This window comes from Misgurnus anguillicaudatus, chromosome 13 (genome assembly GCF_027580225.2).
Source record: "Misgurnus anguillicaudatus chromosome 13, ASM2758022v2, whole genome shotgun sequence".
Lineage (NCBI taxonomy): Eukaryota > Metazoa > Chordata > Actinopteri > Cypriniformes > Cobitidae > Misgurnus > Misgurnus anguillicaudatus.
In genome coordinates, this window is record NC_073349.2 from 20,334,881 (window position 1) to 20,347,915 (window position 13,035).

The window sequence follows — 13,035 nt, forward strand, 5'->3', positions numbered from 1 at the left end:
GAAAACAGCTTGCACTCACATATCTTTAAATATATCAGTGCCACTGTTTTGTCAAAATGTCCTAATATAACTGAGGACTAGTCCTGGCTTAATCTAAACCCTGTCCGGGAAACCGCCCCAACGTATGTTAATTAAAACCTTATTCAGTAAAATGTTTAAACTTTGATTTAGTCAAAGCAACATTCCATTAACAATTTGGTATTCTGAAACTAAAATGATACTTTTAAGATGTAAATGATGCAGTGTTGGTTTTTGATAATGCTTTCCTGTCTATTTTTCACCGCTATGAAGGTATGCAAGAGGATTATCTTGAACATGCAGGGCAGATGGGCATTCACCCCCACTAAAGAGATGTTCTGAACATCCATCTGGATCAGACCAATGACAAAGAATGTAACGTAGGCCCACCCAACTATTACCTTTGGTGAACCAATCAGATTTAAAAGATAAGCTGTAAGGCACCCTCGAAACCTTTTCTGTTCAAACTAATCCTGACGAAAGCTGCAGGAGATATTAATTTTGACAATGGGGTAGTATGATCATAAACTATGCAGGAAAAAAAATCACTGTCCTATCAAGGGATCACTACTGCACGTGCAAATATCAAATTTTGCATGGTTAAGTTAGACTGCACTATGATAAATGTTTGTGAAACAACTAAATGTTCATATCTGGCCATGTGTTCTCTATTATATGATGTCTGTCATTTGTTTAGGGTGTGCCGAGTGTGATTTTTACTGCTTCTGACTCAAACAAAGCCACTGTGGTGTTTATAAAGACTTTATGTGTCAGCTCAAAAACAAATAATCTAGATCTGCTTACTGCTTAGACCAATGCATACATTTTGCACACTCTCAGAAAAGCAGTCACTGGGACGGTAGCCAGTCCCTTTAAAGGGGACATACCATGAAAATTTGAGTGCTATAATTGTGCTTTTATCAAACTAGAAAATGTGAATAAGATCAACCCAGTAACTTAGTTTTGGTAAACCATTCTTCACAAGCATGTGAAAAAAATAGGCCATTGAGATTTGGCTCCCTGGTGATGTCAGAAGGAGATAATACCGCCCCTTAATCTGCACTATCCAACCACGCCACTGCAATTTAGTGCAGAGATCAGCTCATTTGCATGTTAAAGGACACACCCAAAACGGCACATTTTTGCACACACCTACAATGACAATTTTAACATGCTGTAGTAAATTGTCTATATGATATTTTGAGCTAAAACTTCACATATGTAGTCTGAGGACACCAAAGATTTATTTGACATCTTAGAAAAGTATTGTGAAATGTCCCCTTTAAAAAAACACACACATGTATTTCAAAATGGGTGGTTAATGCACTGCCACCCTGAATATTTTTAAATCTATCTGTGTAATAATAGATGGACAGACAGAGACAGGACGCGGACAAAAATACCTCCAACCTTTACTAACATCACACCTCTCCAGCATTTGAGTCATACATACAGGTGGTTCAAAGGTAAACCCGGAAAAAACTGACAGAATTACCCCCTTACTGCCTCCTAAACATGACCTAGAGTTGTAATGCACCCTAAATTAGTTTTTCCTCTCAAAAGTAGGGGTCGCCGTTGGACTAAGCGTCGGTGTAACATTTACAGTTGAACCTGCAGCTTTGCCCTCAGAAAGCTGGTGCAGCTTATCCTTCAAACCAAACTGTTACATGAAACAAGTTTGTTAAACAAGCTCGCTGCATTCTTCATGTTAAACATTTGGCCGTGGGTTAACCAAAGTCTGTATATTAGAAGCAAGCACGAGAATCCCTCATAAACTCATTTGATTTATTAGTATCGGCCAGCCACGATCTTTATATCAGGTAGTTTAGCAAACGTTTGCTCGCTAGACAGCACTTCCCCCATCAACAACAAACTAGTAAACCCTGCCTAGCCAAAGCTAGCTTAATGAAATGAAACGGACCCCAGCGATTATTATCCGGAGGATTGTTCCGATCATGTACAAGGACGTTAGCAGCGCATTGTAGGTGAGTGTCAAAAGCATTATTATCATTTTTTAATATACTTACAGATTTTTATTAACGTACCTATCGGCCCCCTTCTACGTCCATTAGTAAGTGCGAATCTGTCGGCCGAAATGAATCTGCTGCTAGCTTCCTACGTACCATTGCGTTTTAGATACGCAAGGTTTAAAACACAAGAACTAGTTACGCGTTTTACTAACAATGTGTTATAGTGCTAACTTTTGTTCTGATTTACTTTTATCCTTGCTTGTTGTGTTGTTTTAGTTTCGTGTGATGCATGTGTGTTTATGTCCTTGGTAAATGGGTGAGCCATATTTTTAGCCCCAGTCTACGAACCATCCGTCATGAAGACGTTTTATACTGTGAAAAGCACAAAAACTATATGTTAGATCGCATACTTGTTTCTGCTGCGTACTATTTCCTTTCGTGTTGTCGTTTGTTACGAGTACTTTATTTGTTGTGCGAGTCGTTCAACGAGTATGTTTGGGAAGAGCAACAGCATTATGGTGTGTGAAAGTATCTGCTGGCTAGCAATCTGGATTAGCAGAGCAGATGTGAAACTGAATGTTTTCTGAAAAAGTGCGACTGTTGATAAAAATGGATTAAAATGGGTGCTTTGCATAACATCTCAATCCACAGCCATGTTTGCAGTTTGAATGTATCGTTGAGGTGTCATGTCTCTCTTGATGATTGTAGCCTATTAGCATGTATTAAATGACAAGGAATACGTGGTTACTTTGAAATATGTTGCCTTTATGTTAATATAAAACAGTTGAAAGTGCTATACTATATAAAGTTTACCTAATAAATTTAGTGTGCCATCTGATGCATGTGCGAATGTTGTCAAGTTAGCGTGTTGGTACTTAAACCGCTTGGGAAACCTGTCAACAAATTAGTCTGAAAGGATTTGGCTTGACATTTAATTTTAAGGGTCAGAGATGGTCACTGTGGTGTGTTAAGTAATACCGTCATTGCATGGTGCTTTTAATTTAGGTAGCAAAACAAAAATGAAACAGTTGTGCAAATGGCAGCAGTGTCCCATATTGTGGAATTAGCTACGCACTTGAAAGTTGAAATAGGGAAGCAATGTGTGTGCAGCGTTTGTTATTTAGCCATAACACCGGCTCCTAAAGTGATGATCCTCAAAAAAAAAAAAAAAAAAATGAAATAAATGAAGGGAAAAGTTTGAATACTTATCTTTCCCTACTACTTTTTATATAGTACATCGAGTATGGGAAAAGCTGGATTTTGGGTTCCTGCTAGCATAACGTTACCTGAAAGGATATCACAAGGCATAGTGTTTTATATCTTTTATAACATTTAAAGTCATAATAACTTATCTATGGTTAAAGAGTTAATACAAAAACTATTAATATTATTATATCTTATCTGAATATATTCGCACAAAGGTCATCTATAGCTATAGCTGAGTACTAACCTAAGGTCATGCAGTGTCCTGAGAACTTGTGTTAACGTTAGTATAGTTTTAAATGAGTATCCAGCCTTGTTAAAAGCCATTGATGGACTTAATCTGAAATTTTGAAAAATAATGTTCACATACTAAGAGGAAACCCTTTAAATATCACTAATAAAAATACAACAACCTGCTGACTCCGCAACAGCATTCACATATAAACGTTAGTGCTTTTAACCGTCTACTCGTGAGAGGAAACAGACATGTTAATCGAGAGATGTGGGTACATGGGCCCTGACAAGGACAGGACGTTGTATTTCAGTCCGTTTCATTTTTGCACATTATGCAATCTTTAACTGAACTGTATTTCCTTATGAACCGATAACGTGAGGTGATATTTAGCCCACGTCATGGTGACCCAATTAATTTTAACTTTTCATATCACAACATACGTTCAAAGAACCTTACCACATGCGCCTTGGTGTTATTTTCTGAGCATACTATTTGAATATATATATCAGTGCAGACTCGTGCACTCGCAACGTTTCGCCCAATCACCGGCGGAACTAAATATTGGTTCCCATGTTTCAGCCCGGCATCGTTATGTCTCTCACAGGAAGCGCGTTACACGGAAGTTGTATTTTCTTTGTGTTTCTCCCTTTAGCGTCGTTTTACATAAAGAAAGTAACGCAATATATTCGTTATGCACGAACTTATGCAGTTTTATTCACCTCGCGTCATTACTAAGTAAAATAATCGGGTATACGTGTCTGTATGTGCCCGACTTTGGTGATGGACGAGTGGATTATTTTGCAGGGAGTTTGTTAACCCCGGTCAGAAAGCTAGCGTGTTAGCCGCGTCCAGGCATTACTGTAAGCTGAGCATAACGACGCAGCTGCAAGAACAGACAATTTTAACAAACCCACTAACCATTGTTTAAACAACAGCGTTGACAAAAACGGCAAGAATGCACCGAACACGTGAATCCACTTCATGGTTTGTGTTTATCAGTTGTTTTTTGCTGTGTTTTTCCTATATGCAATAATGTTTGCGTAATTAGGTGTGGTGTAATGTGAAGTTTGCAGGATTATGCACATTTGCTACGCAGTTTCTGACTTGGCGCTGTATGACTAGACATTTATAAATGCAGTTGATCTGATGGGACGCAATATCCAGAGATGTTACCACCTGATAACTAGTCTAACTTTTCCATTTTTGCTTTTATGAGGGTTAAAGTTGTTAGCTAGTTAGCGTCTATGTTGTATACACAAGCGCGCAAATCTAGTGTGTTTTCTAAAATTCCAGGTACAATAACATGGTGGTTTCATGGCTGTGCAAAACTGGAATTTGTCCGACCAAATCTGCTCTTTAGGTGGTTTAAGCACGTTGGCTTGAGTTTAAATGATGTCACTGTCTTCACATCTAGACTTTGTTTATATGTTTCAGATCTCTGTAATAGAGATCTTCTTCAGGAGTAGGAATGGACGAGCAGAAATCAAACTGCGAAGAAAATGATTCAGAAACTGCAGGTTAGTATTTGAGCTGAACGTGAGAAAAATGTTATTTTGGATTTCTTCAGCTGCTAGATTTTATAAAAGTGTTTTTAAGCATGCATGCAAACCATTTATTTTAGTATGTGCTATAGTCTAATGTATTTGTCATATTGGGATTGTACAGTATTTGATAAAATAATATAAACTACAGTAATTTGAGGCAGAGATGGTATTTAATCTTGCACGGCAGTGATTATCATTCTTTAAAGAAAGCCTATCCTGCATCTGACCTTTACTTACATTCTCTGTGAGGGAACAGTGTTACATATGAATGATTTTTAAAGGGCACATTCAAATGTGCACCATCGTAACTTACGGCTACCATGTTCCTCTCAGCTGATGATGGGACCCCTCCAAAGGAGAGCGTCCAGGTTGAGGGGGAACTGAGTGCACCTGTTGTTGCAGAGGACATCTCGGGCACTACTGTGGACACTTCCAGTTTATCAGCGTAAGGCCTTTATAATTTGCGGTTCACGTTGCTTTGCATAAAAATATAAGATATGGTTGATTGAACAGCTTGTTCAAGGGGAAATGGTTGCGTTCATTAAAAAGACCAACTGGGCAAATGTTAAAGCCACAGCTAATTTGAATATTAATTTGTCCCGTTCGCTTGCAGTGAATTTTACCGAAGTATCACCGAGTTGTCAATATTTTTAACTGTGTCTTTAATTTTTAGTGAGACTGTCAGGGCCTGTGCTCTCTGTAATTGCGTGGAGCGTAGTCTGCATGGACAACGGGAGCTCTGTTGTTTTGGACCCTCCTCTGATCGACCCAGCTTGGAGCCCCCTGTCTCCTCTCTGCCAGCAGCTGGAAACGATGACTTGTCTTCCATTGGATTCTCGGAATCCACCTGTCTGGCATCACTCTTTGATGACACGGGTATAAAGAAATCCATTGGTTAAATCTTAATGATGTCATTAAAGGTTTTCATGTTGGAGGAATAATTTCTAGGTCATGCCATTTTTTCACTTCTTCTCCATAGTTGTGTGGGGAAAGAGGGTTTCAGTCTGATCTGAGTTGGGATGTCATGTGTTTGAAATTACATAGCACATTCCCATTTATGACTGTTTTAAAGAATATAAAAAATGTGGGCTGCTTTTTTGTTATTTACGATATAGTCGATTCTGATCTGTGGCTATAAAAAAAAAAATGACTAGGGAAAATAGGATCTCATAAATATGAATTGTTAAAGGACAAGTTCGGTATTTTACACTTAAAACCCTGTTTTCAGATTGTTTATGATGAAATAGAATGGGTTTGACTGAAATTTCGACATATGATGCTGGCCCGAGAATTTTCGGGTGTTTGTTGTATCAGCCCCCACCTCTATAATGGCTGCATAGGTGCACTGGAACAATCTTTCCTAAAATGCATTAAACTTTCGTTTACAAAGACGTGAAACTCACTGAGTGGTCAGGGGTGTTCACTGATATGCTCACACAAAAATCGCTGCAAAAGATGCTTTACAACAGGTTTTATTGTAGTTTTTGTCCAACTCCATTGACTTGTATTAAATGTGCTGTGAGGTACGGTATTACTCCGCCGCCGGGAACGTTGTTTGTATTCTTGCAATTGGCAAAGGTGGATTATCGCCACCAACTGGGCTGGAGTGTCTATTATTCAAGCTCTCAACGGAAGAATGTACGGGTGTGAGGCGTAAATTAGGTCCACAAGTTTACAAAGAATGCTAAAACACCTGTTGGAAAGCATCTTTTGCAGCGATTTTTGTGTGAGCATATCAGTAAACACCCCTGGCCACTCGGTGAGTTTCACGTCTTTGTAAACGAAAGTTTAATGCATTTTAGGAGGGATTGTTGCAGTGCACCTATGCAGCCATTGTAGAGGTGGGAGGTGAAGCGACAAGCACCCGAAGATTCTCGGGGCAGCCACATCTGTCGAAATTTCATCATAAACAATTTGAGAACAGGGCTTTAAGTGTAAAACACCAAACTTGTCCTTTAAATATATACATAAATATAAATATGAACTCCTTTTGTACTGTTAAAGCACACAAGACTTCTTGAGTTTTCTTTAATTTTAGCATGTTACCTAACAATCTTTTCGATATGACACGGGGAGCTGTTGGGTTCACCACTGGTGTGCTGTGTGGTCAGAGGGAGTGGAACAGTCTGAGGGTGAGGTGCTGATAAATGTGGATAAGGCAGTCATCTCAGGGATACAGCGGGTAGGCTGAGACCTTTATTTATCAAAGCAATAATACTGCTTGATGGCACACAAATTAACCTGTCTTCCTTCTATCCGGCCTTTTCCGTTTCAGCCATGTGATTATTGTAAGCGGATGGGTGCTACCATCCGGTGCCGGGCCGAAGGCTGCTCACGGTTCTACCACTTCCCCTGCTCAGCTGCGAGTGGATCGTTCCAGTCCATGAAGCAGCTGGCTCTCCTCTGTCCAGAGCACATAGACAAAGCTGAAGAAATTGGTATGGAGATTTGATCTTATTGGTAAATAGTTTGGGTTGCTTGGATGACTGATGGTTGTTGATTTTGTAGCTGGAGAGGAGGCACGATGTGCAGTATGTGACTCCACTGGAGACCTGTCAGGTCTGCTATACTGTACAGGCTGTGGGCAGCATTATCACGATGCCTGTCTGGAGATCATTGCCTCACCACTTCAGCGTTCTGGCTGGCAGTGTCCTGAATGCAAGGTGTGCCAGACCTGCAGGTATGTTTGAATGCTTACTCTTGTAAATTCTTTGGGGAATTTTAAGTGTGTTTGTGTATTGTAAGTTTTAATTTCTTGCAATGACTATAGCCATTGATGTTGCTGTGGCATTGAGAAATTTAGCAAAAAAAGTATAAAATAAAAATAATTTTTTATATAAAAGTTTCTTTATCTGTGGTATCCAGGCAACCAGGGGATGATTCAAAGATGCTGGTTTGTGATGCTTGTGACAAGGGCTACCATACTTTTTGTCTACTGCCAGCGATGGACTCTGTGCCCCCTGATTCGTGGAAGTGCAAAGTAAGCTAATTCCCATGACTCATTTTAACACGCCTTTCATCTTCTAATATCACCATTTATGGCAGAATTCAGACCTGTTCAGTTTATTTACTTAGCAAAAGGCATGTTGCTTGGCTCTTTGCTCCAGCCCAGAAATTCCCAAGAGAAATCACTGTATTTTTTCAACCAAAGTGCTGAAAACACATTGTTTAATTTTGTCCTCACGTGTGTTATCCAAGATTCCCGTGATAGCCCTGGGCAACCATTGTGGCATGTTGTTGTGATGTCAGTTCATAGCAGATGTTTGGCCAATAGTAAAATGTGATGTTTGTGATGTAAAATCTCATTCTATTGGTTTGACTGACCTCATTTGCATGTGTGTTTTAGCGGTGCCGTGTCTGTATAGACTGTGGCGTGCGAGGGCTGAAGCTTCCTGGCTCTGAACAGTGGTTTGAGAGCTACACGGTATGCGAAGGCTGTCAGCGGAGGCGCACCTCCATCTGCGGTGTTTGCAGTAAAGCTACAGAGCCCTCTGTATTCCTGCAACATCGCTGTGCCATCTGCCACAGGTCAGTTTGTGCTTGGTCTCTCCTGTTATAAAGAACTGGCAGAGCTGTGCAAAGTTCACTAAATGAAGTAGCTGGAATGGAGGTGACCTTTAAATATTCATTAGTGTAAAAAGCAAATTATCCAACAGACAGATTGGCTTTTATCGGTTTCCTGCATATTTAAATTCACATTTGTTATTTTTTTGTCCTACGCAGATGGGTACACAGTGATTGTGCTTCTCTGTCAGGGTCTCCTGAGGAGAAATGCATCTGTGTGCTGTGCAAAGAAACCTCAGATGAGGTTCCAGTTGAGTCCGTTTCATCTACACAAGTGGATGAGAAGGCTGATTTGGAGGTGCCAATGGAGTTGGGTATGTTAGTTGGATGCAACCCATTTTTCTCAAATTTCAGAGAGATAAAATATTTTCAATCAGGCATTTGTTGAATTGAGAAAAGTTGTCCCTGACTGACAAGTATGTCAGATGATGGGTATGTTTTTTAAAAAGTAATTTCAGAGGAAGAACAAGTTATATTTTGATGAAAGGTGATATTTTTTCCTTCTCAGTTTGCATAATAAATCGCTCATCAGGACTGCAAATGTTTATTCAAAAAGATTCAATCTGTTTTAGTTTAATGTTCAAAGGTTTTTTGTTTGTTCAACAGTTAAAGGCGGAGTCCATGATGTTTGAAAGCCAATGTTGATATTTGAAATAAACCTAAACAAACACGCCCCTACCCCAATAGAATCTGGACCTTCTGTTGATAGACCCGCCCCACACATACGCAACCCGGCATTTGATTTGATTTGATTGGCTATAAGTGTGTTTTGGTAGTCGGCCCGTCTCCATTTCCAACGCGTTTTTCAAACATCGTGGACTCCGCCTTTAAGCAAAACATGGTCTGGTCAAAGTGTCTGAATTTTGGGTCAAATTTTTTTAATCAATTTTATTGGTAGTCCGCTCTATGAAGAATTTTTGGGGTATAATATGTCACAATTTGCTGTCCTCTATTTATTATAACGTATTTTCCGGACTATAAGTCGCTCCGCAGTATAAGTCACATCAGTCAAAAATGCGTTTTGAAGAGGAAAACATAGTTAAAGGACAAGTTCGGTATTTTACATTTAAAGCCCTGTTTTCAGATTGTTTATGATGAAATAGAACGGTTTTGACTGAAATTTGGACATATGATGCTGGCCTGAGAATTTTCGGGTGTTTGTTGTATCACCTCCCGCCTCTATAATGGCTGTATAGGTGCACAGGAACAATCCTTTCTAAAATGCATTAAACTTTCGTTTACAAAGACGTGAAACTCACTGAGTGGTCAGGGGTGTTCACTGATATGCTCACACAAACATTGATGTAAAAGACGCATTCCAACAGGTTTTATTGTAGTTTTTGTCCAACTCCATTGACTTGTATTAGATGTGCTGTGAGGTACGGTATTACTCCAACGCCTGGAACTTGTATTCCTGCAATTGGAAAAGGCGGATTATTGCCACCAACTGGGCTGGAGTGTCTATTATTCAAGCTCTCAACGGAAGAATATACGGGTGTGAGGCGTTTGGAAAAATAGGTCCACAAGTTTACAACGAATGCTAAAACACCTGTTGGAAAGCATCTTTTGCAGCGATTTTTGTGTGAGCATTTCAGTGAACACCCCTTACCACTCGGTGAGTTTCACGTCTTTGTAAACGAAAGTTTAATGCATTTTAGAAAGGATTGTTCCTGTGCACCTATACAGCCATTGTAGAGGTGGGAGGTGATACAACAAACACCCAAAAATTCTCGGGCCAGCATCATATGTCCAAATTTTAGTCAAAACCGTTCTATTTCATCATAAACAATCTGAAAACAGGGCTTTAAGTGTAAAATACCGAACTTGTCCTTTAAATCGCACTGGACTATATAACGCTTTTATTTAGAAAATGATTTCACAAAATCCATACCAAAGAACAAACATTTAATCTGGAAACGGAAGTTATTCAACCAAACAAAAGCACAGAACAGCAGACTGAATAGATGTCCATACATGTTAAAGTAACACAAACGGTTTTTTACACGATACACAATAGCATACAGAACATACCTGGGAGGCTGAATAGGCTAAATCAGTGTTTCCCAATCCCTGGTCCTCGAGCACCCCCTTCCAGATTGTTTTAGATGTCTACTTATTTAACACACCTGATTTAACTCATCAGCTTGTTAGGGAGACATGTTTACCATTTTGGAAGGAGGCTGATAAGTTAAATCAGGTGTGGTAAATAAGGAGACATCTAAAACTTTCTGGGAGGGGCTGCTTGAGGACCAGGATTGGGAAGCACTGGGCTAAATGAAGATGACAAGCCAAATCAAGTTCCAAAAGGTCCCGAAATCATTCCACATCACTGAATCCATTGAATTACATAAATACAGGAGCAGCATAGAGCAGACTCTCACGGCTGTAGACGGTAATGGTTTCTCTTGGTTCATATGAAATTATTTTGACGTATAAGTCGCACCTGACTAGAAGTATCAAACAATGAAAAAAGTGTGACTTGTAGTCCGGAAAATACGGTAGTGCCCTGCACCCCAAATAAATATCAAAAATTAAATCTGGTGTCTGAATACATTTTTTATTGACTGCATATTGGATTTTTTTATTTACCGAATTCAGGAGCAATATTATCTGCAAAATACAAATCAGACTATTGTATTCCTAACAGTTTTAATATGAATATTTTGTGGAATAAGTATTATAAAGTGATGTTAGATGTCAAACTGATATATTTATCACTTTAGGGATGGAGTCCGAGGTTGATGAAACGAAAGAAGCTAAAGAAAGCATTATGGAAGAAGCATTACAACATGAGGATACTAAGGTCTTATCTGAGACTGTACACAGTCAAGTCTCTACAGAACAGCAGGACTCTATAGCTACTGTTGCAGGTAAAACGAAACCCAATTTAATGTGGGGGCAGTTGTGTGGTTAGATGGTCGGGCTTGAAACCCAAAGGTCGCAGGTTCAGTCTCCAAAACTGTGCACTTGGGCAAAGCACCTTTCCCCCATTGTGCAACCAGCTGCCCACTGCTCCGGGTGCTTGTGTGTTCTCAAACTTCCAGTGCATGTGTTTACTACTCACTGGGATATGGGTTAAATGCAGAAGTAACATTTTAATTCTGAGTTGTTACCACACATTGGCCATTACATCACTTTTAATTTAATTTTTATATAAATAGCCATTAGTGTAACCATCACTGTCACAGCTTATTGATTTAAAAGCATTTGAAAAGGTGATTGTGTTGTTGAGTTTGGCTTATATTTGTCTTTTTGCAGATGTTGTTGAAGAACAAAAAGAGGAGACCAGCAATGACACTGTGGTTGCAGAAGGCACTGAGCAAATATCAAAGGGCACTCAGGAACCTCCTGTGAAGGACAGCCCAGACAGTCCTGTCCCTGATACTACAGAGGCAGCCCAACTTAATGTGGCTGATACTTGTACAGAAAGCCAAGATGTATCACAAGACGACAAGCATCCTCAACCAGAGACCAGAGAGTTGAACAGCACAGAGGAGATCCCAGAAACAAAGCCTTCAACAAGCCCACGTTCTCAGTCTTCTCAAACCCCACTCCCTGTTCCTGAAGAGGCAGAGCCTGTTGCTATGGACATGGAGGATGTGGGATCTGAATCACGTCAGGAAGAGACAATAGAAGGTCCTGTTGCTTCTCGAACTGAAATGCCCACTGCATCTGACACTGATGATAGAATGGGCCAGTCTGAGGATGATGAAGATGAGGAAGAGCAGGGGGTCGAAGAATCCTTAGAAGAGTCTCTCAATAAAGATGATAGTCAGGGGGAGGAGTCCAGAAATGAGATGCAAGAGATGGATACAAAGCCTGAGCTGGTCCTTGATGAGACATCTAACATGAGCCACGGTGATGGGAGCAGCAGTGGTTTTCTTGGCTCGCCAACTGAGGCGGATTCTCAGATGCTGTCCATGGACCTCAGCTTGGGGCCGGTCGGCAGGACTCGTTCTGATTCGTTGCTCACCGAGACTGAGGACTCGTTGCCTTTTGATCCGCTAAAACCTGATGGAGAGAAAGTGAAGCGTAGAGGTTCTCCAGGACGCTCGCGGGTAAAACAGGTAGGATTTAGACATTGTTACTAATGTGGGATTTATTATTTTTAGTATTAAACTAACGTTTTAATGTTTAATCTTGTAGGGTAGAGGCAGTGGCTTTCCGGGTAAACGACGGCCACGTGGTGGTGGTGGCGGCGGCAGTGGTGGAAGAGGTCGTGGTCGGTCACGTCTTAAAGCAATGGCCTCTTGCGTAGATGCGTTTATAGTGAGTTAGATCTATTAAGTTCTTTATCTACAATATTTTCTTTCTTAATATTGACTTTAATGTAAATTGTTGTGATTTGTTTACTCCAATGTAAACCATTACTAGTGAGTAATTAGATTTATAACGATTAATCTGATGATTTATGATAACCGCTTATCATTTATTTATGTTTAAAAGTATACAAGATTGAAATGACTCGCCTACTTAAAAAATTAATCAAGTTACTTTGTAA

General features: G+C 39.9%; 1 protein-coding gene across 1 annotated transcript in view; it reads left to right on the top strand.

Moving 5' to 3' along the window:
• Positions 1-1,596: 1,596 nt before the first annotated feature.
• Positions 1,597-13,035, top strand: part of kmt2d (lysine (K)-specific methyltransferase 2D) — a 33,958-nt gene continuing 22,519 nt past the window's right edge. Inside the window, exons 1-13 of the mRNA XM_073875337.1 lie at positions 1,597-2,003; positions 4,861-4,943; positions 5,304-5,415; positions 5,644-5,837; positions 7,034-7,152; positions 7,246-7,408; positions 7,479-7,650; positions 7,836-7,950; positions 8,317-8,498; positions 8,694-8,848; positions 11,258-11,404; positions 11,793-12,601; positions 12,681-12,803. Coding sequence (XP_073731438.1) covers positions 4,895-4,943; positions 5,304-5,415; positions 5,644-5,837; positions 7,034-7,152; positions 7,246-7,408; positions 7,479-7,650; positions 7,836-7,950; positions 8,317-8,498; positions 8,694-8,848; positions 11,258-11,404; positions 11,793-12,601; positions 12,681-12,803 — 2,340 coding nt within the window. The 5' untranslated portion in view covers positions 1,597-2,003; positions 4,861-4,894. The remainder of the gene's footprint in view (positions 2,004-4,860; positions 4,944-5,303; positions 5,416-5,643; positions 5,838-7,033; positions 7,153-7,245; positions 7,409-7,478; positions 7,651-7,835; positions 7,951-8,316; positions 8,499-8,693; positions 8,849-11,257; positions 11,405-11,792; positions 12,602-12,680; positions 12,804-13,035) is intronic.